Source organism: Lethenteron reissneri, chromosome 28 (genome assembly GCF_015708825.2).
Source record: "Lethenteron reissneri isolate LAM-NWPU_2019-01 chromosome 28, ASM1570882v1, whole genome shotgun sequence".
NCBI lineage: Eukaryota > Metazoa > Chordata > Hyperoartia > Petromyzontiformes > Petromyzontidae > Lethenteron > Lethenteron reissneri.
The window spans coordinates 6,526,051-6,553,202 of record NC_083806.1 but is presented as its reverse complement, the minus strand read 5'-3'; the positions used below and the strand labels follow the sequence as shown (position 1 = coordinate 6,553,202).

General features: G+C 51.2%; 1 protein-coding gene across 2 annotated transcripts; it reads right to left on the bottom strand.

The window, feature by feature from the left end:
- Nucleotides 1-4,791: 4,791 nt before the first annotated feature.
- On the bottom strand, nucleotides 4,792-27,079 carry LOC133348876 (adenosine receptor A2b-like). Of its 2 annotated transcripts, XM_061561951.1 has the most exons (5): nucleotides 26,447-27,079; nucleotides 15,586-16,316; nucleotides 10,639-10,960; nucleotides 9,159-9,209; nucleotides 4,792-8,024 (listed from the first exon to the last, which is right to left on the bottom strand). In XM_061561951.1, exons 2-5 carry the CDS (start codon nucleotides 15,942-15,944, stop codon nucleotides 7,158-7,160), a joined length of 1,599 nt encoding a protein of 532 aa, XP_061417935.1. In that variant the 5' UTR covers nucleotides 15,945-16,316; nucleotides 26,447-27,079; the 3' UTR covers nucleotides 4,792-7,157. The 2 variants fall into 2 exon arrangements, with proteins under 2 accessions (XP_061417935.1, XP_061417936.1); XM_061561952.1 differs by lacking the exon at nucleotides 9,159-9,209.
- Between the last annotated feature and the right edge of the window lie 73 nt (nucleotides 27,080-27,152).

The following is a 27,152-nucleotide window of genomic DNA, read 5'->3' as shown; positions in this document are numbered from 1 at the left end:
CCCCCAAACCTTCACCTTTACCGAGCTAAGACGCAGCCACTGAAGCTGAGAATTTAAAACCTTAATCTAAGTTGTCTTGTGGTTGTTGTTGTTGTTTGACTTGCATCCCACTGAGATTTTTGCACACAGCGTTGGTGTACGGTGTTTTTCTGCAATATTTTGCTGTCTTTTCTTGGATTTTCTGTTTGCACTTAGTCACATATTCACTTTAAGATGTTTTCTTGCTCATGTTTTAGTTTTTTGTTTGTTGCGGTTGCACCCGATTCAAGAGCCGAATGGCTCACAGGGCTATACCTAATAAATGCACTTGAACTTGAACTGACAGCAGGCAAGAGATTGTAGACACTACGCTGGAGTTTGTGTGTGCGCGCTAACCACTGTGCGTACGTTTTAAATCAACTCACTCAGACTTTTGCTGGTGTGTGTGTGTCCTTCACGAGCCTCCTCCAGAGGCTCGTGAAGGACGCTACTGGGCAGTTGGGTGCAGTCGCCCTCCAACAACAACGGAGGGCGGAGGAGCGACGCTCACAACAACGAGCGGAGCGCCGGGTGGCTTAAGCACAGCAAGTTGGCACAGTAGGGGGCACAGGTGGTGCATCAGCCAGCCATCTCAGTCAGTCGACCCGTGGCACCTGGGTCTGCCCCGTGACCTCCTGCCAGCGGGCGTTCGACACTTCACGTGGCCTCAAGGTGCACATGGCCTGGCACAAGCGTCGTGGTGACGTCACCGTCACTTAGTGGCGAATGGCGGTTGTTGTTGTTGTTTTACGTGGGGAACGGTCGTGTAGCGGATTGCGAGCTACGCTACTGAACCCGGCGACCAGAGTCCGATTCCCGCTCACAGCCAGCACCAGTGGTAATTATCTGAAACAGTCCTGGGCCTCCCCTAGATTGACTCAGCCTCAACTGAGTACTTTGCGTAAACATCGCCACTTGGGAGACAAAGGCGACCGGGCGTGGTGTTGGCCACCCCACCCCCTCGCGTGCCGTGCCGTTCTTCATAAGTGCTCGCTAACAGCACTTGCCCCAATAATCTGTTAAGGCTATACAGGGGATCTTCGTCTTTGATGGCCACTCGCTGCGCGTGCTTTTTAACGAACTCGCTCATACCTTGCTGGTGTATCTCTCTTTGTTCATGGATGTGTACTGAATGGGATTCTGAACCTGTCATAGGCCTCCTCTAGGTGGGCTCAACCTTAATTGAGTACCGAGTGCCGTGTGTAAACATTAGTGTCGGGCGTGGTGCTGGCCACCCACCTCCTCCTCGTATGCCCTAGGTTTTTGCGAACAGCACTTGCCCCGACACTCCGTTAAGAGGCTGTATAGGGGAATCATTGTCTCTGCGTGTCTATCTAAAGTGCTGACCAAAAGCCCTTGCTTCTAAAGACTTTCGTAGTTGCAGTGTATGTCACGCTTTTCTGAGTCATCTTAAGCGCGATTTCCTCACAACAGCGCGTGGCGTTCGTGGCTAAGCACGGCATCTACATGAAACGAAAACTATGATACTAATTATGTTTTTTGTATTTTACCAGGTCAGGCCCACTGAGCTATGTAGCTCTTTTCTAGAAGCGACCTGAGCCACCAATGATAGCTCGGCCAAGTGGCTTATCACCGCGTGGAAGTTTATAGCGGCCAGATGCTCTAAACGCGTGGTGATGTTGATTCTAGATGGGGAGGGGAAATCCAGAGAACTCGGAGAAAAATCCACGCGACCGCGGGGAGAGAGACACGCAAACCCCAAATATACAGCAGCAGGCGTCAGGGTCGGGAACGAACCCACGGCCTCCTGTATACCAGGCGAGGTGGTTGACCGTGGCGCCCTTTTTCAATGCTAAAGAAAATCATGTTCCCGCTGTAAAAAAAAATTTGAATTTCAGTTTGTTCAAAAGACACAAGCCTCATGTATGACGCCAAAGATGATTTGAAGCTTTCGCGTAGGTTTTTTTTTATACCTACGTGACTTTACCGAAAGAACCAAAGAGTATGGATTCCTGCAGTCACATCAAGAATGAAGTCACGACCCTCTTGTCACATCCCACAATGCCTCATTCCGGTACTCATCGCGAGGGTTGCCGTGCCATGCCGACGCACCGATATCTCTCGCGGCATTCGATGGACGATAATGGCACCCCGTCAGTTGTGCAGAATATCGTCATCTCCCGACTCATTTTGTATTGTCTGGAATATTACATTTCCTGACGAATTGTTGACGAAGCAACAAGCTCACCAACTACGGGTGTAATTAAATAGCTGTTATCCGTGTAAATTATCGCTTGCAAAATGTTTTTCCGATGATTAGCTTGACGGCATGGCGGTTATCAGAAGTCATAATTTTACATTTTCATCGTTTACTTGCTTGAAATATCGTGAATGCCACCGACAGCCGATGTGCTTTATAAGCATTACAGAGTGTAACGTTGCAATGACTGTAAACACTTTTGCGGCCGAATAACGATGAGTGAACTGCAAATGAAGAACTTACAAAGTCACGCAAACGTCATTTCTACTCGAAAAACACAGCAACGCTCCGTAAAAATTGGAAATAAAATGCGAAATACAGTTACACGGGAAACTGGCGTCGGGATCAATCGTCACGTGGCGACAATTCCTGTCGTATCGTGAAAAAAATCTATCTTGGCAACCAACCTCTACTCACCACCTCTACCGACACACCCAGTCCAGCCGCAGACTGATTCGCAAGTCCCTTGGACTGTGGGGAATTTGCCGCCGTGTTTTTGCCACCGGTTACCTTACCAACTGTGTAAATACAAAACAAGCATGGGATCGGGCACGAGCATCAACACATAAACACTCGCACGCACGCGCGCACGGCTGAAGCTCGTGCAGAGGATACCACACCGCAGAAGTTTCAAGGTCTAGAGGTCACCGTGGCCAAAGCCGTTGATCACGCCACCACTGCCGCCACCTCACTGCCATCGCTTTTCACCCTCCGCCAGATCTCGCGGCTGCTGCTATGTGGACGGGAGGTGACCTCCACCACCTTCAGAAGGGTTGAGCCTCCTCGCTCCGTTCTGCTTAGACCACGTGCCCGGACCCAAATGTTTCAATTGGCGGCACCACGGCAGCTGGCACAACTGTCGTGGTTTCCAATTTTCTTTCGTGGCCACTCACAGTGATTTTTCGCGACAACCGTTTGTTATCTCGAAATTCACTCGTTTATCGGTGCGACTCAGGTTGCGTTTCCTTATTAGGTGGTTTCCGGTATCCGCTCTGGCTTGTGGACTACGTCGCTATTAATGCAACCCGTGACCCCCAATTGAACGCGTCTGCCGCGTCGCCGGTAACAGTGACCTCTCTCTCAGCAGAGCGTAGAAGAGAGCGGGCTGTGTGGGGGTAGCATCCCTGTGTGAACCTGAGCGCACATAGCAATCGTGGGGGTGGGGGGGCAGAGGTCGAATCAATCACTGTGTCATGTAACTAAGTGGACGTCTTTAACGTCCGCGAGAAGACGAGCGGAATGGTTTGTTCGGTAACGTTCCATTGTCATCAAGGTGCTACGTGGGGCGTACAAAAAGAAAGAAACAAAAAACAGCCGTTCCCTGGCTATCGGTGTCATGCCCACACTATTACACAAAACACATTTGATATTATTTACATGCAGACAAATACAACTGATTGTTTTCTGTTCGCCATGAGTTTTTTTTATCAGTATAAAATGTGTTAAATAAGTTTAACTAAAGTAGTAGTAATAATAAATATGATTAAAATTACAATAAGATCTAACAAATAGCAATCAAAATAATAATAATAAGTGTGTGTAATCGGCCATTGGCAGGATACCAGTAAATGTGGAACGTTGCCCCCAACGTTCGTCCAATGTTAATAATAATAATAATAGTACAATTTGTAACGCGCGCAAATTTGCAGACATAGTGGCCGCAACTCAGAGGCGCGGAGCCAAGCTCAGAGTCGCTCGGAAGCATGATTGTAGAGGTGAATTTTTAAGTGTCTCTTGAAGGAGGCGATTGAGGTGATGCTGCGAATGTGCAGAGGGATATCGTTCCAGACTGTTGGGGCTGCCACCGAATTGCCAAAGGTGGCCCACCGTGTTTAATGGGACGCTGTGGTTTGGTTCCCAACGGTAAATGAGCGTTGAGTACTTTTTCAAAAGAAGGTGGCCGGGTGTTCGAGCCATGGCAAGTGACGAAGGGAGTCCCTGGAGCTGACCAACCTCGTTGCTCGTTGGCTACCACCTGAGATGACAAACCATGAGTGGCACCAACATCTATACATTGCCAATAAGGGGCGATTAATGCAACGAAACCTCGTGTCAATATAAATAAGCAACAACAACAAAATACGTCTCCTCCATACACTGTACCCGTCTCTCCGAGTAAAACAACAACAAAAAGAAACTTCTCCTACACAACCCATCAGCCGCCACGGCCTCCTTTGAGCGCGTGATTTCAGCAGCACTGGCAAGAAAAGGGGCCGTTCATAAATGACGTCACGCGATTTTGGACGATTTTTGACCCCCCCCCCCCCCCCTCGTCACACGGCGTCACAAAAAGTCAGACCCCCCCTAAAATCTGACGTCACAAAGCTCTGCCCCCCCAAAAAAATAAAGCATGTCATTGTAGTGCATATTTAATGTGGCGCTGCACTCTGATGTTGTAGGAGAAAACATTCATTAAACAGCCTATTTAATTAAGTAGAACGTGTTGTCTATATTTATTTAAAGTTGCGCATTTTGATGTGACGTCACATTTCTCAAACGCCCCCCCCCCCCCTCGTCACACATCGTCACAAATGTCTGACCCCACCCCCCCCCCCAGGTGCGTGACGTCATTTATGGACGGCCCCAAAGTCTGGACCGGTTTCGACAAACGGCGCCTCGTCAGCGGAGTCAGGCCTCCTTGTATCCAATGCTGGCGAAACTGCCGATCGTTTCGGCACGGAGCCCTCTGTGTCACGACACGGGGTCCCAGATTGGACGCTAATTGTACGCCAATACACAATTCGATATTATCACAGGCGTTGTTATTTACCGAGCACATTATCACATAATCCGCTTTGATTCGCCACGTAGAGGAAACTGGTACGGTTGAATATTTGCCATCTTCAGTGGGAACCAATTCTGTTCAGGTCCATGGGCTAAGGGAGGGGGGAGGTCTATTGCCCCCCCCCCACCCACCCCAGGAGGTGTGGATGGGGGACAACGGGGGGATGACAGGGAGACAATGGGGCGACAACAGGGACGACGATGCAGGGGGGGTGGGGGACAATAGAGGGACAACAGGGGGACAATGGGAGAATAACGGGGGGACAACGGGGGGGGGGGGGTGGCACCGTCAACCATTCCCTTGCACTCCACGCTGCATCGCAACGGTTAAGGCATCGGGTTTGTAACGATTCACCATGGGGCGCTGCAGCCTGTAAACACAATTTGTAGCGGCGCAAGGCATGACGTGAAGAAGGGGGAGTTGACGCTTGCATATTTGTCTTGAAAACGATGATCACCGTAAAAAAATATAGTAAATCAAATCAATCAGGTTCAGTTCTGCGATGCATTATTTTTTTCCTTTTTTCGGTTGTACAGCGTGTTGTTCCGCGCGATATTCGGCAATCCGCTCCCAGCACACGGGGCGAAACGTCGGACTTTCGTGCCGAACAACACACGGTCCAACCACGAAAACCCTGTGCAGAAGTAAACAAAACAATAATCGAGGTTTCCTTTGACATGTGGCAATTGTACGCCGATGATTCTGCACAATTCTGTGAGACCGCTGAAGCTGACAGAGCTTAGAGGAGTGCGCTCACGCCATCACTTTAGGCCCAACGGCACCAGAAGCCCACTCCCGTGTGAGCATTCCAACATGCGGCTGTGTGATGACATAAGTCGCGCACGGTGTGAATGAAGGCTCGCTTGACGGTAAGAGATAATTTACGTAGAATCATGTCTAAGCATGGTTCTACATAATAAACAAAGTTGAGGCGAGCACGGTTTATACCCTCGGCAGACGACTTGGGAAGCCACTGGGCTGAGTCGAGGCGGTTTCAGCTCCCCGTTCGTTTTCAGCGCGGCTCAGGTCGACGGGTGCCAGGCGCAAAAACACTCGCTCGGAGTGAGCGGGATCTAGAAATGTAATGGATAACAAATGTTTCTTTTTTACTTTTACAACGCTGAGCCATCACGCTTTCGAAGGAGGGTCTGGTTTGTGAACGAGATGCGCAAGAGGCTTCGTTCGCCCGCTACCGACTTGGCGAAGTAGCCAACAGCTCGCAATCGGAAGGTCGCGGAGTTCAAATCCCGGGTGGCGGTTGACTCAACCGCTCATCCCCTCTGGGGTGTGTGGGTGGCGGGGTCGGTAAAATAACTGCGGCGATTTGGGAAAGTCAACGGTGGTTTTCCCGTAAAGTGGCTCGCCATAATCATGTGTAATTTCCCAGCAGCGGCTTGTAAACGGGAGGTGCGCACCGGCTCAGCGCTCCTTCGAGCCGTGGGACTGGGCTTTGACTTTGACGGATCGGAACGTGCGCAGCGTTCTTCGTCTCGACTTGCACAGTGATGGAGAGGGGGGAGGGGTAGGGGTCAGAAAACAACGCAGGTCCTCTCGTGTCTCCCACAAGATGGCAAGTGATCAGCTCTACATATATTTAAAAAAACACTAGTTCCTTAGAAGTCCAAACGTTGACCTCAGGTGTTCTCAAAGCTTTTCAATATCTAAAACTTGCATCGGGAATGCGCCGACGAAAATCACGCCGGGACGGAGACCTCCGGTACGAAAACGCATCTCGCGACAAAACGTAACGCCGAGTCCATCGATATTCCGAACACCGCTCACTCATTCCTGCTTCGTGCGTGCGTTCAATAGCCTCTTGGACCTTTGCCAAGGGGCTTGGTAATATCAGCCGTGGGGCCGTCTCGGTCGACGACCTGGAAAAACCCACGTCCGCCCCCGGCACACCACGCCCGGTAAACCTCTTGTCGCGGCTGCGCACCGGCCGCCTGTCCTAATCTCCGAAGCGACCTGGAGAACAACATTTGGGTGCGAAAAGTAATCCCTGGCTTTCGACACCGGGCCTCTCACTCTCGTAATCAATTTCATTTGTTCCCGACACCAAATCCTCGCTGGCCGGTGCATGCGTGCGTGCGTGCGCGCGTGCGCGCCGATGATTGCGCGTGCCTGCCCGGGTCACGAGTTTGGCAGCTGGGAGCCGCGCTCCCCTTCCTCCACAAATCCGTTCTGCCGCGGCGTCGCAAAACTTGCCGCCGTCTCGGCGCCGCCCCCCCGGCTCCTTCCGGGCGGGCTCAGCGAGTCGCCGTTCCGCGGGCGTCCCGACACCGTCACCGTACACACCTCCTGCTCGTCGCTGCACAGGCTGCCGCCGGCACCGTCGGCGCCGTCGGCGTCGTCGTCGGGCGCCAGCGTCACGGCGGAGGCGCAGGCGGCGGGCATCCCGGCGCCGCCGTTCTTCACGTAGGACACCGAGTACGACACGACGGACGTGCAGGGGCTCGTGCCGGCGCTGTTGAGCGCGCTGCCCAGCGCCGAGAGGCAGGTGTCGCTCGCCCGGCACGACGCCGCCGATGATGCCGCGGCACCGTCCTCGAGGTCGCCGCGGAGCGCCGCCGCGGCTACGCGCCCGACGGCGCTCCGTGTCAGGCGGGGATCTCCCCCTCCTCCTCCTCCGCCGCAATCGCTCCGGCACGGGCGGCGCCGCGCGCGGCTCCCGCCCCGGCGCCGCCCGCACGGGAGTGCCGGCGGCAGCACCCAGCGCGACAGGATCCGGCGAAAGGTGGCGCGGAACTCGCGCAGGCGGAAGGCGTAGATGACGGGGTTGACGACGGAGTTGCCGTGCGACAGGAGGATGGCGCCGTACATGGCCCAGGGCGGGCGCACGCAGTCGGGGCAGAAGCGGTGGACGCAGTTGAGCGCGTGCAGCGGCAGCCAGCAGAGCGCGAACATCCCCATGATGAAGGCGAGCGACTTGGCCGCGTGCACCTCGCGCTGCAGGAGGTTGCGCCGGCGGTCGCCGCCTGGGGCCTTGCTGCCGGCCTTCTGCTCAATGCGACAACGGCATGACAAGCGGCGTCAGCCGTCCGTCGGTCGGCCGCGGTGTCGTCGTCGTCGTGGCCGTCGTGGGTGTTAGTGCCATTGTCGTAATCGTCGTCACGGTCAACGGCTCGTAACGCGTTTTTGGGGTCGGGCCACTGCTTAATGACCCCGGCCAAAAGTTTCGTGTCGCGGGACGCTGCCGCAGACGCCAACCGGCTTCCGGTTGTGACCCATTTGGCAATGTTGAGCGAGCGGAAACGTTAGTGACGCTCGCGCGACGCGCGACGATGGAATTTGATTGGCTGCGTCAGGTCCCGGCCGGTGTTTCCAACGACAGAAATGTGGCCGGATCGTTGCGGGGTGGCCTAACCCATGAGCCAGTTATGAATCACAAGGCATTCACCTATAATCAACGTTAATGTTATTTACACCATTGGAACCTCATTTGCCAGTAAAAAATATGATAATTGGTTTTTTACCCTTCTATCTGGCAACAAAACTGACACCTTTTTTTTACAAGGAGTCATGTTTGCATAGACCACAATACCTGCAGTCATAATGCAAACAAAAAACATAACTCTGATAATGTATGCACTGTCCTTGAAGTTGATTGGTCCACACCTAGTCTCACATGGGTTAGTCCAGATGACGCCAAAAGGAGACTGGGCTCTAAGGAAAGCAGTTTCGGATGTGGATCAATCAACTTCAAGGACAGTGCATACATTATCAGAGTTATGTTTTTTGTTTGCATTATGACTGCAGGTATTGTGGTCTATGCAAACATGACTCCTTGTAAAAAAGGTGTCAGTTTTGTTGGCAGATAGAAGGGTAAAAAACCAATTATTATAACGTTAATGTTGTTACCGTCACCGTCGTGGTCGTCGCCATTATCGTCGTCGATCTTTGTGATCATTTATCGTCAGTGTTTTCACAATCACCAATATCGATATTATCATTGTTGCCGTAATGATCAATAATCATTCCGATCGTACCGCAGGTCACACCGCTTCTCTTGCTGCCGCTTGACCTCGGACTGCTTGAGTTTGGAATTCCCGCAGCCCCCCCATCGTCTCTTCCCAGGTTCGTAGAACCTTTTTCACTTCAAAGCAATGTATTTAAACTCTTTATCCGTTATACCTTCAATAGTGCTGCTTGTTGCTGGCCGCTTGGCGCTTTGGGCCTTCGGCCCTGCGCTCAGCAACCGTGATAAGAAAACAATCGCCGTTGTTGTCATCATCATCATCGATCATCGTCATCGCCGATAATCGTGCCGTCAACGTAAATCGCCTTTCATCTCGTTGTAGTCGGCATGACTCATCAGTCATCATCATCGATCGTCGCACTGCCCAAACCATCCTCGTATTTAAATCACATCTGACATATGTTGCTTCAACAAAAAAATACTTTTCCTTAATTTGGTATTTATTCTTGGTTTTTGTCAATTGGTGGCTTTAAAGGCAATTCTCCCTGCATTGTTTAGACTCTCTCGGTTGTATTGACACCTACAGCTTCTGGACGTCATCAGACGTCGGGGCGTATAACAGCAGCTGCAGCCGTGCTGGAGTCTCAGATGTCAAAGGGGCCTTAGAGGTATTATTATTATTGTTGTTATGGTGATTGTCATCCTAATAATCACATCAATTTAAAGTATCATCATCATCAAATTCAGCTAATTGTGTCATCAAAATCTGTGCAATCGTAATCACGCTTGTCATCAAATGTATTCAATTTCCATCACGACATCGTCAACAAATTGTCAACGTTGGCCACCGCCATCATCAAATCGTCAACAACGATGCTCGCGATCTTCCTATTTTCTTTAACGATTGAAATCACTCGTCGTTAACGAGCACGATGATTGCATTAAATGACCGCCATCCCAACATTCTCCACGCTAAACTCCAATCGTCACTAATGATCGCCACTACCGTCGTAGCATTACAGCGAACCAGTCACTGCGGTTAAAGGTAAAGGTTCAGCCCTGAAACTGCTTGCTCATGCCATTGCCGGCGGACGGGCTTCCACTCGAGGGCCTTTGGCCTACTCTTCCACACGGGGACAGACATCTTGGAAGAGGTGAGGGTACCCACACTTTACTCTGCCACCCGTAAACTAGCCGATCTACTAACCGTGGTGTAACCCCTTTTAAACATAACTCCTGGACATCTGTCAAAAAGAGCTTTATAACTCATCGGATTCCCAACAGTATAAATAAATATCTTATCAGAGTTGTGTTTTTTGTTTGCATTCCGACCGCAGGTATTGTGGTCAATGCAAACATGACTCCTTGTAAAAAAAGGTGTCAGTTTTGTTGCCAGATAAAAGGGTAAAAAAACAATGATAATATTTTGCTACTGGCAAAGGAGGTTCCAATGGTGGAATAAATATCCTGTTTCTGATTGTGAAACTGACTGGGCGGACAGAGGCATTGGTGGCTGGGGGGGGGGGGAGACTCGTGACCTTCTCCCCATCGGCTTAAAACTGCCGCGCCGGGAGATCGAATCGAAGCGGCGACCTCCGGATCCCGAGTCCCCGTGCGCTAAACCGCCAACTCCGACGCGGCGGTGGATCTCTTCCTTTCTCTCGCGTATAAAAAAACATAAAGCCGCGCACTCACCTCGATGAGCTGCAGCTGCGTCCGCGCCACCAGGAAGATGCGCGCGTACACGGCGAGCATCACCAGCAGCGGAACGAGCACGCAGCCGAAGAAGTTGAAGTACACCATGTAGTCGGTGTTCACCACGTTCTCAAACAGGCAGTGCACCTGCGTGCCGTTACGACACTTCGTGGCGTCCGGCGGTTGTCCGTCGCTGCCGCACTCGTGCAACTCGTCCCAGTTGTTCCAGCCCAGCAGCGGAGTGAGCCCGATGACGAAGGACAGCAGCCAGCACACAGCGATGACGCCGCGCGCCCGCTTGCTCGTCACCAGCGCGTTGTACCTGCGAGCGACGGGACGCGCGCGAGGTGTGACGCGGGCCGGGGACGGGACGCCCGATTGCGTGAGCGCGTTCGCCACGATCGATCAAGTGCCCGCGGTCCACGTATGTGCACGCGATACGCACATGTTCGTAAATCTGACACGTTCACGAACGGTAATGAATTCGTCGTCTCGAGTACCTTCGCTAACTTCGCAGCACGAGCTCCGTGAGAGATGTCCCCCCCCTCCAACCCCCCCCCCCCCCCGCGTGTTCAGAGCGTCTTGGGCTTTAGTTTTGTCCAGTCAACTATTTGCGCACGATGGTCCAACTGTCGTATTCCGACCCTTTCACAGACTCCAGACATGACTCGAGTTTCCAGGTATTCGTGAACGAGTGTAACACTCCTCGTGTTCAATTATATCTTCAAGAATGAAGGCAACACACCTTCTGGATTTGAAGTTTTCGTGACTGCAAGGAGTCATACTCTTTGGTTTTTTCGGTAAAGTCACGTAGGTAAAAAATAAAAATAAATTAACTCACGACGTTTTCGGAAGCAACACAAGCAATTTTACTAGAGCAGTTACACCTGATGGTGGAGGCTTGTGTTGCTTCCGAAACGTCGTGAGTTAATTTATTTACATTTTTTACCTACGTGACTTTACCGAAAAAACCTAAGAGTTTGCAACACACCATCAAACTTGAGCCAAATTTGTCCGAGTCATTTCATGCTTCCAACAGCGGAGCAATTACAGCTCCGCTCTTGGCAGCCCCCCCCCCACCCCCTTCCTTGATCCCAGCTTGAGAGTCTCCCAAAGCAGATTTGACGACATCTGCATGCCTTTGGCCTCGCAAGAGAGAAGTGATTTGCGACTAAACACGACGCAGGGTGGCCCTTTTTCATTTTACACAACGGCTCGCCCTGCCCGCTCACACACACACGTTTCTGGGTGTCGTCAAAGTTACGGCGAGATTTTATATATGACAGTAGTTGTAGTAGTAATAATAATGACGTGTTTATCCGGGAAGGCCTGGGATAAGTCTATAATCCAAGCCGGCTCGTAACGAGAGGCCGTGTGAGGCAGAGACCGACTCTTGAAGAGAGAGCGGAAACAAGCTGACAGATACTCACCTGCTCACGGAGTAAAAACTATAAATTAAACTCTTTTAAATTTTTGTTAAATGATTTTTTTTCTCCGTAATATAGGTTTTTTTGGGTTAGATCGGATAAATATAAGTGCGTTGGTATGCGATCTAGCCCAAAAAAAACTCTATTATGGATGATATTGGTCGCGAAAGCCTACTTACTTGTAAATTTTTATTTTTATTTTACCAGGTAAGGCCCACTGCTGAGGTCTATAGCTCTCTCTTTCAGAAGCGACCTGGGCCACAGATGATAGCTCAATGAAAGTGGCGTATCGTGTTGAAACTTAAAGCAGCCAAATTACTCTAAGCGCGTGACGTTGATTCTAAATGTGGAGGGAAAACCCGGAGGACCCGGAGAAAAATCCACGCGACCACCGGGAGAGAACGCTCAAACTCCAAATATATAGCACGGGTGGCTACGTACGGTGCAAAATAATTTCGATTTAAAGCTTTCGTGACTGCAGGGATTCATCTTTTTGGTTCTTTCGGTAAAGTCACGTAGAAGGGAAGTAATAAAATAATAAAAATAAAACATAATAAAACAAATCTCACGACGTTTCGGCCACAACGCAAGCAGCCGTCCTCAGGCGAAGAAGGACGGCTGCTTGCGTTGTGGCCGAAACGTCGTGAGAATTGTTTTATTATGTTTTATTTTTATTATTTTATTACTTCCCTTCTACGTGACTTTACTGAAAGAACCAAGAAGTTAACATCTCACTGCCGTGGTCCCACCCTGCACAGAGCGCTAACCACTGCACATCATCTCCACTGCCACACGCAGAGTCGGCATCATCAACAGGCGCAATTTGGCTACAAGTGACTGTTACAGCACCACGGTGCTTGTACCAGGCTAGGTGCACTTTGAGGCCATCAAGTGAAGTGCCATGGGTTGAGTGACGAAGATGACTGCATCTCCATTCGATTCGGGGGTGGTGAGTCGATTGTTTTGCGTAGAAGACGTGGCCGGGTGGGTCAGAGGTCAGAGTGCTGAGGTCACCGCTGAGATCCTGGGTTCAAATCCAGGTTTCAGCCACTGCCTGTGATTAAAGCGGGTTCTCTCTTGTAGCGAGTCGATGGTCGTCGATGACTTCACAAAAAAAAACCCCATCACATTGAATTTGGATGTACGCTTAATTGAGCTCAAATCCTCTTGAGAGTTAACAAATATCAGACTGACGTGAGGACACTTGTTGCGAGCTAGTTTCTACACCATTCTGAATCAGCGGACAAGACCTGGATCCAAAGGCAAGAAGACCTAGACAATTGAAGGATCTGCCCTAACCATAGGGACACACGGACACGGTGAGACGGTGAGACGGGGACATGGGGAGACGGGGACACGGGGAGACGGGGACATGGGGACATGGGGACATGGGGACATGGGGACACGGGGAGACGGGGACACGGGGAGATGGGGACACGGGGAGACGGGGACACGGGGCCACGCAGAGACAGGGACACATGGACATGGGGACACATGGACATGGGGACACGCGGACATGGGGGCATGTAGACACGGGGAGAAGGGGACTTGGGGTGAAGGGGACACGGGCCGCAAGTGCCTCTGCGGATCAGCGGTGGGAACTGGCAGATCACGCAGTTCACGATCCTATTTTCAGCATCGCGTTCCAGATTGTGGTCGCTTTATTTAAATGGGGCTCCGAGTTAAACCCTAAACAGGCTGTGAGCGGTTCTCGCAGAGTGACTTGTGTGCTCAATCGGTCAAGGGCTTTGGCTAATTTATAACTCAGTGTGGTTGGGCGGGTGGGGGGGGGGCGATTGTTTTGTGCACACAGTGGAGGTCGTTGGAGGGTTTGGTTGAGGTGTGAATGCAGCCGTGGGAGGAGTGGAAGGGTGGTCATTCGTAACATCGTGAAGCAAGTTACATTCACTATTTAGGAACAAGTCTTTCAGCATTTTACGCGAATTCGCTTTGAAAGAGTTGCCCAAGAGCGTTTTTAGTGAAAACTGTGCCTGCGTGTCCCCACGTGGAGCAAGCTCCGAGATTTTACATTCTTGCTCAAAGGTCTCAAATCGTAGCCTTTTAAATTTGGCCCCTGGAGGTCACCTCTAGAGAGCCAATACAAATACAATCTTCTCGCACACTGCACACGCCTGATGACTGCTAAACACGTCCCACGCGACAGAGTGCTGAATCTAATGAATATAGAGACATCTTGTGTGTGTCCCCCGTTTCGTTTCACAATTAATACCTGGGTCTCTCCCGTGACCTGCTTCCAGCGAGCCGTCGACACTTTGCGCGAGAGCCTCAAGGTGCACCTAGCCTGGCGCAAGCCCCACGGTGACATCACCATCACACAGTGGCCAATGGCGGCCGTTTTTAATGTCATGTGTATGCGCCGCGTAGAAAGCGCTAGCAATTTGAAATCGTGCGATGTGTTTGCATTTGATCTGGCAAGATTGGTAGACACAGGCTGGTTGCAAGCGCCGAGGTTTTTTACGACACCGTGACATCTTTTGTCAGCTCGGCACTCTGACATCACATTGCTTACGCCTCTGATGAAGCTGGTTTTAATTACTGGTGAAACGTCGTACTCAGATTGTAAATATTGTGGCTTGGCTCTCCAACACACCGGCGTGCTGTACTAGCGACGAATTGGCCACGTTCTGTTACGTGACAAACCTTACTAGTTGGCTGTGTCGGGTGGTGGCGGGTTTAACGACACATTTATATATTTACGCGATCTAACCCAAAAAAAACCCCTCTATTATGGGTCACAATGCTGCTACCTTTTGACAAACTCTCGTGAGGACGCGCGTCGATTTTTTTTTTCTTTTCATCGAACGCGTATTCTTCAACGTCCGTCCTGAGGAATAGCGCGCGCGCATTCGCCAAACTTCAAGCAAACCCAGCGAGGTTTTCCGCCCGCTGCAATCAGCCGCGCGCCTGATGACGCTGTCCCACGCCTGCTGCCTCTTCGCGCCGAGCGGCACAGCCAAGGCAAGGTTCAAGGGAGGGGGGGTGGCAGTGTATGGGGGGAGAAAATCCCATTGATGCCTTCGATCCAATTAGCGGTGCTCCGCAGGTGTCAGCGCGACCTGCGCGGGAAGGGTCTCGCTTTGAACAACTCACGTTGGGTTTAGGAGCACGTGCATTATCGCACACTGCGAGCGTGCGTGTGTACGCGTGCGTGTGTAGGAGTGCGTGCGTGTGTAGGAGTGCGTGCGTGCAATCATCTAGTGGGGAGAGCGGTGCGCTACGAACCTGACCGCCCGAGTTCGATTCTGGTTCACGGCCAACACCGGAGACTGTTATACGAATACGATTCTGGGCCTCCCCTAGGTCGACTCAGCCTCAAATGAGTACACTGGCGCGGTGTGCAAAAACATCGCCTCCCGGGAGAGAAAAATTTGGTTCGGTGTGTGGTGCCGGCCAAAGTTGCGTGCCTTGCCGGCCTTCATAGGTGCTTGGGGCAGGAGGGTGGGGGTAGAGGGTAGGTAGAGTGGGAGTACGCGAGACGCGAGCGTGTGGACACACTCACCGCAGCGGCTGGCGGATGGCGATGTAGCGGTCGATGGCGATGGCGAGGAGGCTGAAGATGGAGCTCTGCGTGAGCACGAGGACGAAGCAGGCGAGGAAGAGGCAGCCGTGGAAGTGGCACGCGAAGCCGGCGCTGATGGTGACGGCGAACGGGATGGCGAGCAGCCCCACCGCGATGTCGGCGGCCGCCAGCGACAGCAGGAAATAGTTGGTGGGGTTGCGCAGCGCGCGGTTCAGCCGCACGGCCCAGCACACCAGCACGTTGCCGCCGATGGCGAGCAGAGCCAGCACGAGCTCCAGCGCGATGTACACCACGTGGAACGTCTCGGCCGCCGTCTCGTCGTGGGGCAGCGCAAGCATGCTTGGCGCCCCCCCCCCCCCCCGCCTCACCCCCCGACCCTCGCTAGCGAGCGCAGATCGTGGCCTCCGCCGCGCCCTCTCCCGCCGCCGTCACCACCGCCGACGCCGTCGACGACGGCGACGGGGTCGGCGGCAGCGCCGGGCTCTCGGGTTCCCTGCGGTGGAGGCGGTTGTCCTCGTGGTGGCGGCGGTGGTGGCGGCGGAGGTGGTGGCGCGGGCGCATGCTGTCCGACCCTGCCGCTGGTCCTCCTGTGACCCCGGTGCCCCCGACGAGTTGGGAAGCGAGTGCGTCGTACGCTTCACCTTCGCCCGGTCGTCGTTCCGTTCGGGATGTTGTGCGCGGGGCCACCGGTCGCTGGTGCAGGTCGGACCCTGAAAGAGAGGCGTGTAAAAGTCTGGGTGTGTTCGCACGTCGTGAAACCGACGCGATCGGTCCGTTGGGTCAATCGCTTTGTGTCACAACCACTGCTGACCATACTTCACCACGCCGGCCAGTGCAGCTCAGTGAAGAATCATGGTCTTGCAAACTTAGATTCCGAGAAACCTGCCAGAAAGCTGTATTTGTGTTAGCCAACGACAGCAGCTCGCTCTCCGTGCCAACTTGCTTGCATCGCGATTAAACGGCGCCAGTAGCTGGTCTCACCGTGGGCAATGCGGAGTTGCGGGACGATGTCCTGTTCAGTCCTGGTGGTGCTCACGAGATGGGCAGCCGCAATAAATACAGAGGAGCAACTGGGGGCTTCGATGGGCCATGGCTGGTGGGTGGGTTTTTTGAGTTTGGGTGGATGGGTGGATTTCGGTGGATGGGCTTGCATGAGTTTGGGTGGGTGGGTGTGATTGGTTGGGTGGGTGGGTGAGTTTTTTGTTATGGGTTTGGGAGGGCGAGTTTGTGTGGTTTTGGGTGGGTGGGTGGGTGAATTTTGGTGGGTGGGTTTGGGTGGGTTGGGGTGGCGTTTTAGATCTCTTCTGCAAATATTCATAATCTTGCCGCCATCCCCACTGTGTAAATAACGGCACGCGATTTCCCCGAACCAACACCATGGCAATGAAGTTGAAAATACCACGAATGAAAATCAGCCAAACACTGACGAATAATCATCATCATCATAAGCTCAACTTGTATCGCGCACAGTATTGGCTCACTCGGAATTGTCATAAGCCATGATTATTCCTACGCTTGTTTCAGCCAGGAAAGCCTCACCGAGTCTCAAGAGGTCCTTTTCAGCAGGAACTTGGCAGATTTTATTTTTGTAGCAGTGAGGTAGTAGCGATGAGTGCTGTGTATCATCCCAAATGAGTCATTTGCCTTTTTCCAAATTGGCCCATGACGTATGTACTTATGTAAGTTGAACTTCTTTTGCACCGTACGTAGCCAACCGTGCTAATCGGAGGTGGAAGGACGAAGAACTAAAAACCGGACACAATGGCCGACTCTTGTGAACGGCGTCACGGGATCATTCAAAGTCCACTGTGAAGCACACGGCAACGGAGTATTAAAACTAAAAAAAATATTTTTTTTACTTTACCAGGTAAGGCCCACCGAGCTATTTAGCTCTTTTTCAGAAGTGATTCTAATTGTGAAAGGAAAAACCGGGGGGACCCGGAGAAAAATCTACATGACCACGGGGAGAGAGACGCAAACTCCAAATATACAGCAGACGTCAGGGTCGGGATCGAACCCACGACCACCTGCATACCAGGCGAGGTGGTTGTTGTGATTAACGCACCCGCGCAGTAATAACCAGGGTGGCCGCTGCAAATGAACCGCCAACGTATGCAACTACCCAGCCCCTAATACTACCCCTACCTACCTATCCCAGCAACCACCCAGCCCCTAATACTACCCGTACCTACCTAGCCCAGCTTCTACCCAGCCCCTAATACTACCCCTACCTACCTAGCCCAGCAACCACCCAGCCCCTAATACTACCCCTACCTACCTAGCCCAGCAACTACCCAGCCCCTAATACTACCCCTACCTACCTATCCCAGCAACTACCTAGCCCCTAATACTACCCCTACCTACCTAGCCCACAACTACCCAGCCCCTAATACTACCCCTACCTACCTAGCCCAGCATCTACCCAGCCCCTAATACTACCCCTACCTACCTAGCCCAGCAGCCACCCAGCCCCTAATACTACCCCTACCTAGCCCAGCATCTACCCAGCCCCTAATACTACCCCTACCTACCTAGCCCAGCAACCACCCAGCCCCTAATACTACCCCTACCTACCTAGCCCAGCAACTACCCAGCCCCTAATACTACCCCTACCTACCTATCCCAGCAACTACCCAGCCCCTAATACTACCCCTACCTACCTAGCCCACAACTACCCAGCCCCTAATACTACCCCTACCTACCTAGCCCAGCATCTACCCAGCCCCTAATACTACCCCTACCTACCTAGCCCAGCAGCCACCCAGCCCCTAATACTACCCCTACCTACCTAGCCCAGCATCTACCCAGTCCCTAATACTACCCCTACCTACCTAGCCCAGCAACTACCCAGCCCCTAATACTACCCCTAACTACCTAGCCCAGCTTCTACCCAGCCCCTAATACTACCCCTACCTACCTAGCCCACAACTACCCAGCCCCTAATACTACCCCTACCTACCTAGCCCAGCTTCTACCCAGCCCCTAATACTACCCCTACCTACCTAGCCCACAACTACCCAGCCCTTAATACTACCCCTACCTACCTAGCCCAGCTTCTACCCAGCCCCTAATACTACCCCTACCTACCTAGCCCAGTAGCTACCCAGCCCCTAATACTACCCCTACCTACCTAGCCCAGCTTCTACCCAGCCCCTAATACTACCCCTACCTACCTAGCCCACCATCTACCCAGCCCCTAATACTACCCCTACCTACCTAGCTCAGCAAATTCCCAGCCCCTAATACTACCCCTACCTACCTAATCAAACAGGTAACCAGCCACGAGTACGTATAGCACCGGCACTGACCCGACTTTACCGGAATCCAAAAGCACGTGGTGTTGTTGTTCTATGGTCAGTCATGTTACGTTCACAGCGGCTCCACGTTAAACAGCGGCAAGTTCGAGTCATAAGGGGTGTTGTGGAGGGGGGTTAAACAAAAAAAATCCAGACACACACGAACATCGCACCGCCCGGGCTCGGGGTGCGAACTTAGGCTCCGACAACGGAGAAAGGAAGCGATGCCTTTGCTAGGGGAGTGCTGATAATGGAAGGGGGTGGGAGGGCGAGAGTAACATCGGAGTTGTTCCACATTCCCACGGGAACACGGTGGGAATGTGGAATATCCACTTATTGATTCAGGGCGGGCAACTGAGAATAGCCGAGCGAGTGAACACTGTTCGCTCGAAATGTGAACTAGAAGAGGATAATCTCTATATCCACCCTAACCCTTACGTGTCGTCACCATCAAACGCGTCCTCATGATCGCATAGCACGAGTATCGTAGTCGTGCTAACAACAGTAACATAATTTCGATTTAAAGCTTTCGTGACTGCAGGGATTGATCTTCTTGGTTCTTTCGGTAAAGTCACGGCAGAATGGAAATAATAAAAAAATAAAACATAATAAAATAATTCTCACGACGTTTCGGCCACAACGCAAGCAGCCGTCCTCAGGTGGAGAACAGGTCTGTAGGGAAGACAGCGTCTGAATGGTCTTTCCGACAGACCTGTTCTCTACCTGAGGACGGCTGCTTGCGTTGTGGCCGAAACGTCGTGACAATTATTTTATTATGTTTTATTTTTATTATTTCATTACTTCCCTTCTACGTGACTTTACCGAAACAACCCAGAAGAAGTAACATCATTGATCTGTCCAGGAAAATACCGGCGAGTCTCAAGACCCTGTTCCTCGGCAGGGCCACGCCAATGCCGGGATGGTTGCCCACATTTATTTTAAGATATTAAAGTCGCTCCGCTCGCGAGAAAGCAAAGAGTGCCCCCGGAGAATGCCCACCACGGTTTACGAGAAAGCACGGCGTCGTTCATTAGACCGCTTACCGCACGGATGCGTTCATGAACCAACTCTCCCCACCATTTCAAATCCTAGCCACCACCTGCCGAGCAGTCCAGCGAGGTTTTGAATTAGTGTCACCACTCTCTGTGTGATCCACCAACACCTGGACCACAAGGCGTGCGCCACGTGCTCTACTGTGAAGCAGAACGTGATGTTTCGGTGCAACGGCCCTCATTCAGAGCCACCCCGCTGTATATTCCACCGTTACAGCTGTAGGCGCAGCCCTGCAACCGCTCACTCACGCCTCACTGCTGGTGGAAGGACCTCCACTGGAGGGAGCTCAAGAGACTCCCCCCCCCCCCACCCCACCGTAAGAGGCCTACTCTTCCACGCGGGCTAGCTGTCTTGGAAGATGTTGGAGCACCCACACCCGACCGCACCACCGCACGCGAGACCACGGATCGACTCACTGCGGGGTGACACACGCACACTGCGGGGTCAGGGGTGGGGCAAATCTGTGGCTCGGGTTAGCCGCGTGCGGCGGCCCCTTGAAACGTCGTACTCAGATTGTAAATTCTAGATTTGAAGCTTTCGTGACTGCAAGGATTCATATTCTTAGGTTTTTTTCGGTAAAGTCACGTAGGTAAAAAATTGTAATTAATTAAAAAAAAAAAATCACGACGTGTCGGAGGCAACACAAGCCTCCGTCTTCAGGTGGAACCGTCACAGCACGATGGCTGTATCAAGTGAGAGAAATTCCAAGAACACAGTATTTGTATATATACTGGTTGAGGGTGGGGGGAGCCAAGGTAGGCCCTGAATATAATTTTTGTGAGGCTCGGTGCGGCTGAAGCACGCTGCTAGGAATGAGCCTATGTTGTGTAAACTAGGTGCGGATGATGTAAAGGTGCGTGTAAAAGGGACTGAGCCTTTTTGTTATGTAGAGATGATGCGGCTGAAATCGCTGCCAGGAATTTAGTCTTGTAAATGTTGTGGCATGGCTCTCCAACACACCGGTGTGCTGTACTCGTAACGAATTGGCCACGTTCTGTTTACGTGGCAACCCTTACTAGTTGGCCGTGTCGGGTGGTGGCGGGTTTAACGACACATTTATATATTTACGCGATCTAACCCAAAAAAAATCTCTATTATGGATATTACGGAAATATTACATCTGACACCGCGACGTCAAAGCGCGGACCTCCCCCCCCCCCCAAAGCGTGGGGCCCTGGGCGCTCACCCTACGTGGGACGGGGGCTCTGGTCGCAGTAATTATCGCTCGGCTCTTCCGAGGGTGCGTTCTGGTCACCTCGCGTCGTGCCATGCACGACGCGAGGCGACGGGGGGGGGGGGGTTAAGGAGGAGAGAGCCATTCCGCGGGGTTGACGAGCGCGTAATTAGGGGCTGGGAGATAAGAGGTGGTGGGGGGGGTAGGGGGAGGCTGGTGTTGTTGAATGTCTGCTTTTGTTGTCGATGCGGTTGTTAAAAAAAAAATCTCGCGTCCCTTTACGACGAATGCGGCACGCGCTGTGCGAACGCACTCGGCACGCGCACGACCACAGCCAGCAGGCGCAACTTAATTACTTAATTGCACACGGTGAAGCGGATTGTGTGTGTGTGGCTAAGCTCGTGGGATCATTCTGATGCTGGTGCCCGTGTTGGTAGAAATATACCCAACTGGATGGGATTGCTCCTCGTGTTGGTGATGTTGGCCTGTAGTGTGCGTGTGTGGCGATGTTGTCCTCTACTGATGAACGGTGCAAATGTGATTTGCACGGACCAAACTCTTAAAACACGGGACATTTGATTGTATTTCGATTTAAAGCTTTCGTGACTGCAGGGATTCATCTTCTTGGTTCTTTCGGTAAAGTCACGTAGAATGGAAATAATAAAAATAAAATGTTTTATTTTTATTATTTTAAAATGTTGTATTTTTTATTATTTTATTATTTCCATTCTACGTTTTATTATTTCCATTCTACGTGACTTTACTGAAAGAACCAAGAAGACATTTGATTGTGTTTAATATTGAGAACCTGTAACGCGGTTGTTTTTATTTCATGGGACCTCCTTTGCCAGTATCCAATTATAACAATAGGTTTTCCCCTTATTTCTGGCAACAAAACAGGCGTTAAGATGCCAAAAGGTTGTTCGCCTTTTGGCGTCCTCTGGTCTAACACCATTTGAGACGAGGCTCTAAAGAAAGCTGTCTCTGGTGTGGATCAATCAGTTTCAAAGACAATGCATATACTGTGAGAGCATGTTTTTTTGTTGTTTGTATTCTCACCACAAGTATCTGTGGTTAATGCAGACATTATTCCTTGCAAAAAGGTTTCAGTTTGGTATTTTTACATCTTAAAGCCTGTTTTGTTGCCAGAAAAAAGGGGGAAACCCTATTCTTATGCGGTTGTTGTTGTTGTTTTGCTCTCATTTCTATTCGCATAGAAATGAATGCGGTTTGGTGACCCCGGGGTCACACCCGTCCAAACGAGTTCATCGTTCAAACGTCAAAACTGTCCAAACTTCCACAACGTCCAAATTGTCCAAATGGTTTAAATCGTCCAAACGAGGCTCATCGTGGTCTTTCGAGTGCTCACTCTCGTGCTTAAACAAAAATCAACTTGATTGCAAACAGCCGCGTCCACTCAACTCGCACGCGTCCAATATTGTGACTCACAATTGATTTCTGCGTTGTCGCTCGACAGCCATGTGCGTGATGATTGTGTACAGCCCCATCGTGTCTGATGGGAGGTGGTGGCTGCAAGGGGGCTGAGCCCCCCCCCCCCAGCTAAAGGCTCCGCACCCCCCCTTTTAAATTATTCGTGTAAAGTTTAAAAATATATCGCTACAAATATCAGAAGAACGAAGCGACCGGCTCACCCCCCAGCCTTGCCTCGTTGACGCAGGGCGTGAGAGATACAGAGCGGATTGCACAACCGCATAACAGCAAGCGGCAAGATCGTATCGTCACTCGCTGTTGAGCGTGTAACGGTCAAGGTTTGTTTAAAGTGTCTTGAACACCGACTTTAGCGTTCGTAGTCCCGTCCGCCCACCCACTTGAGTTTTTGTTGTTATGACCCATCCCCCCACCCACGCTCTTGGACTGTTTGTGTTTGACGCGAGACGCGACACCAGGTTGATAGGAGACGGTGGCTCGCAATCGATGATCGTTTTGATCATCGAGATGTTCGTTGGGTAACTCGGAGGGCGCGTATGCACGCGCGCGCACGTGTCAGCGACACGAATGTTGAGCTGATGATGATGACGACGACGACGACGCAGATTACTTCAATTATTTCAAATTGTAACGCACCTTCACCGTGCGGCATTCGACTCTCCGAAAGACGGGGAACGACTTTGGTGGCGCGAGGAGGAACAGGATTCGGGATGAACGATTCATCGAATTCAAATGGAAATCGCAATTTCAAACAATGCGATTAGCAAATCGCAAAGGCTGCGATTTTTTTGCGATTTGAAAAGTCAAATTACTTATTGGAATCGTTATATTTGGTATTACAGTATAACTTTTTTTAAATGTAACTTCATTTGATTGTTCTATTTCAATTAAAACGTTTTAATAAATACATGTTGGAAGCAATTCATATGTTTTAAGTTCTCACCCTTGCATTAGAATATATAGAGCAGTTCATAGTTTGATGGTATCATGTGGTAACGCTCCATCATCACATGTTTTAAATCTATTACACAGTGAATATTGAACTGAAGTTTGACTTTAATAAATGTAATCGCAAATCGCAATCGCAATATCTGTCAGAAAAATCGCAATTAGATATTTCCCCCAACTCGTTCACCCCTAAACAGGAGTCGAGCGTGGAAAGGAAGCAGCAACCAGCAGCAGCCATCCACGCGGTTAGCCGGTGCCAAATTCTATCCAAAGCTTTGCGGTTATCTATACGTCGTCAGAATATTTATTTAAGCTGGAGGAATTCGATTAGCTATAACGCTCCTTTTCACAGACGTCAAGTCGGGATATATATGCAAGGAGTTGTCGGCCAATGAATGAGTGTTTACACGTGGGAGGAAGCTGACGCACCCCGGAGAAAATCCACGCGTGCGAGGGGGAAACACTCTATCCCGTACAGACGGAGTCCACACTTTTGCTGTACCGCCTTCTCAAGGCAGAGCCTGTGGTTACGGGCGTTTCACACCATCTGTGTTGTGATCCAGCAACCCTCACAGCTGTTCCCACAACGCTGCGTTACAGGCAGCCACGTGCTAAGCCACGACAAAGTAACGGAACGACTTCACCCAACAACGAGAGATGATTATCATCAAGGTGCTCATATTTTAAATCATTACACGATGGTAATTCTGAATAGCTGAACAGACGATGACAATCGCGGCGATGATGGTGATGTTGCTGCTGCATGAATGAATGAATAAACCAAGCTCAACACATTCGTGAATAACAATGCCTTCAAGGGAACATTATAACGGGCGACGGTTCGGGCAACGGCCCTCTTTCATCGCACATTAATTTACTTACAATGACAGTGACGACGCACGAATAAATCGCTGAATACAGTAGTAGATGATGGTTATGATGTATAAATACATCAATGACTGGATGGTGATGATGATATACATCCATGCATTATAATTAAGAGGCGTAAATGACTCACCATGAAGTACACGGTGATATGACGTGTCGGTCAATCAAGAGATGCTAGATTTGAAGCTTTCGTGACTGCAAGGATTCATATTCGTGTTACTTGATACAGCAATCGTGCTGTGACGGTTCCACCTGAAGACGGAAGCTTGTGTTGCCTCCGAAACGTCGTGATTTTTATTTTACTTTTATTAATTTTAGTTTTAATTTTTTACCTACGTGACTTTACCGAAAAAACTCAAGAATAGCAATGAAGAGATGCTGATTGCTGCGATGAATGGATGATGATGAATGGATGATGATGATGATGAATGGATGATGACAGTGTTCTCTCTACAAAGCAACTCTTTAAGACCCTCGCTTGTCGAAGAACGGAGAGAACGAGGCGAATCGGAAGCACCACGAACATTGCTAAGCGCTTGAGCCGCAATCACAGAGCACGATCCCAAATACAAATATCCACTTCTTATGCCCGTGACACCGTGTGTTAGGTGACACTAGGTGCGATTGAACAGGCAACATGCACATTAGCGACGCAGGTGCAGTGCTTGTGTGTGCACGTGTGTGTGTGTGTTGTGAGTACCTGTTTGTACCTGTGTGTGTTGTGTTGTGTGTGCACGTGTTTGTGTGTTGTGAGTGCCTGTCTGTACGTGTGTGTGTGTTGTGTGTGCACGTGTGTGTGTTGTGAGTGCCTGTCTGTACCTGTGTGTGTGTTGTGTGTGCACGTGTGTGTGTTGTGTGTGTACGTGTGTGTGTTTTGTGTGTGTTGTGAGTGCCTGTCTGTACGTGTGTGTGTTGTGTGTGTTGTATGTGCACGTGTGTGTGTGTTGTGAGTGCACGTGTGTGTGTGTGTGTTGTGAGTGCGTGTGTGTTGTGAGTGCCTGTCTGTACCTGTGTGTGCACGTGTGTGTGTTGTGTGTGTACGTGTGTGTATGTTGTGAGTGCCTGTCTGTACCTGTGTGTGTGTGTGGGGAGCGGTGGTGTAGCGGTTAGCGCGCTGCGCTACGAACCCGGCGACCCGAGTTCGATTTCCCGTTCACGGCCAACACCGTTAGTGACGATTTTATCTGAACCGGTCATGGGCCCTCCCCTAAGTCGACTCAGCCTCAAATGAGTACCCGGTTCGGTGTGTAAACGTCCCCACTGGGGAGACAAAGGCGGCCGGGCGTGGTGTTGGCCACCCACCCCCTCGTGTGCCGTGCCGGCCTTCATTAGGTGCTCACTAACAGCACTTGCCCCTACAGTCTGTTCCAGGCTATACGAGGGATCTTTGTCTTTATACGTGTATGATGTATGTTGTGTGTGCGTGTATGTGGTGTGTGTGTATGTTGTGTGTATGTTGTGTGTGTTGCGTGTGTGTGTGTATGATGTATGTGTGTGTATGTTGTGTGTAAGTATGATGTATGTGTGTGTGTTATGTGTCTGTGTGTGTGTATGGTGTGTGTATGTTGTGTGTCTGTGTGTGTGTATGATGCATGTGTGTATGTTGTGTGTGTATGATGTGTGCATGTTGTGTGTCTGTGTGTGTGTATGTTGTGTGTGTATGTTATGTGTCTGTATGCGGTAGTGTGGTAATTAGCGCGCTGCGCTACGAACCCCACTCACGGCCAGCAACCCCAGTTGCGAATATCTGAACCGGTTCTGGGCCACCCATAGGTCGACTCAGCCTTAAATGAGTACGTTGGTGCGGCGTGTAACACATCAGCAGCAGTGGGGAGACAAATGCGGCAGGGTGTGGTGCTGGCCACCTCCCTCGTGTGCCACAGTTGCCAACAGCACTTGCCGCAAGTCTGTTGGTGCGATACGGGAGATATCTGTCTGTGTATCTGTCTGTGTATCTGTCTGTGTGTGTGTGTTCGTGTGTGCGAGATAAGTTGACTGCACAACAAACTGTCTCAAACTTTTACCATCTTACCTTTTACTTCAGCTGCAACTCCATCTCCAGCACCACCAAAATCACCACCACCGACGCAATCACCACATCGTTCTCCATCCTCCTCGTGTCCAGCTGTCCAGCGATCACGTCGATTAGGGGTACGCGTGTCGAGGGACGTTGCCACATTGCATCAACCCCATCCCACCAGTCACCACCACCATCACCACCGTTCAAACCCACAGCTCTTGGGAGTCGTAGGTCACAGGTGAGCGCAGAGTTCAGTCCCACTCCATCGCTCCTCGGCGAAGACGCCTGGGTGAAGATGATGAGTCCACCAGGGAGGTGTCAGTAGCACGACAAAGTCAAACAGCCCGGCGTGTGGAGGAGGCTCTTCATCCAGTGTGTGGATTTACGAACGCGCTCGAAGTGGACACGCGCACGTGCAACGGCGTCTTGGATGGGTTGCTGAACGATGGACGGATTTTGATGTTGTTGTGGTTGCTGCTGCTGCTGCTGCTGTTGTTGTTGTTATGGTTGATGTTCGTCCACTGAGCGAGTTGGGCAACAGCACCCGGGATCTCACCGTCGTTGTTGTTGTGGTGTTGGTGGTGGTGGTGTTTGTGTGCGGGCTGCTCGACGGCGATTTCAAAACCTCCTCCACCGACTCCTCGGCCAGCCTCCGTGCGTGTGACGACTCCACCCCGCGGCTCACGCTAAACACGCTGCCTCCCACCCACCCACCACA

Bases quoted from the DNA above. Each gene is read 5' to 3' on its own strand.
- LOC133348876 (XM_061561951.1), bottom strand. From the start codon at position 15,944: ATGCTTGCGCTGCCCCACGACGAGACGGCGGCCGAGACGTTCCACGTG. The intron at 10,961-15,585 runs GTGAGTGTGTCC...CGTCGCTCGCAG, and splicing joins GCCATCCGCCAGCCGCTGCG to GTACAACGCGCTGGTGACGA. The intron at 8,025-9,158 runs GTATAACGGATA...CGCATTGAGCAG, and splicing joins AACAAGCAGCACTATTGAAG to AAGGCCGGCAGCAAGGCCCC.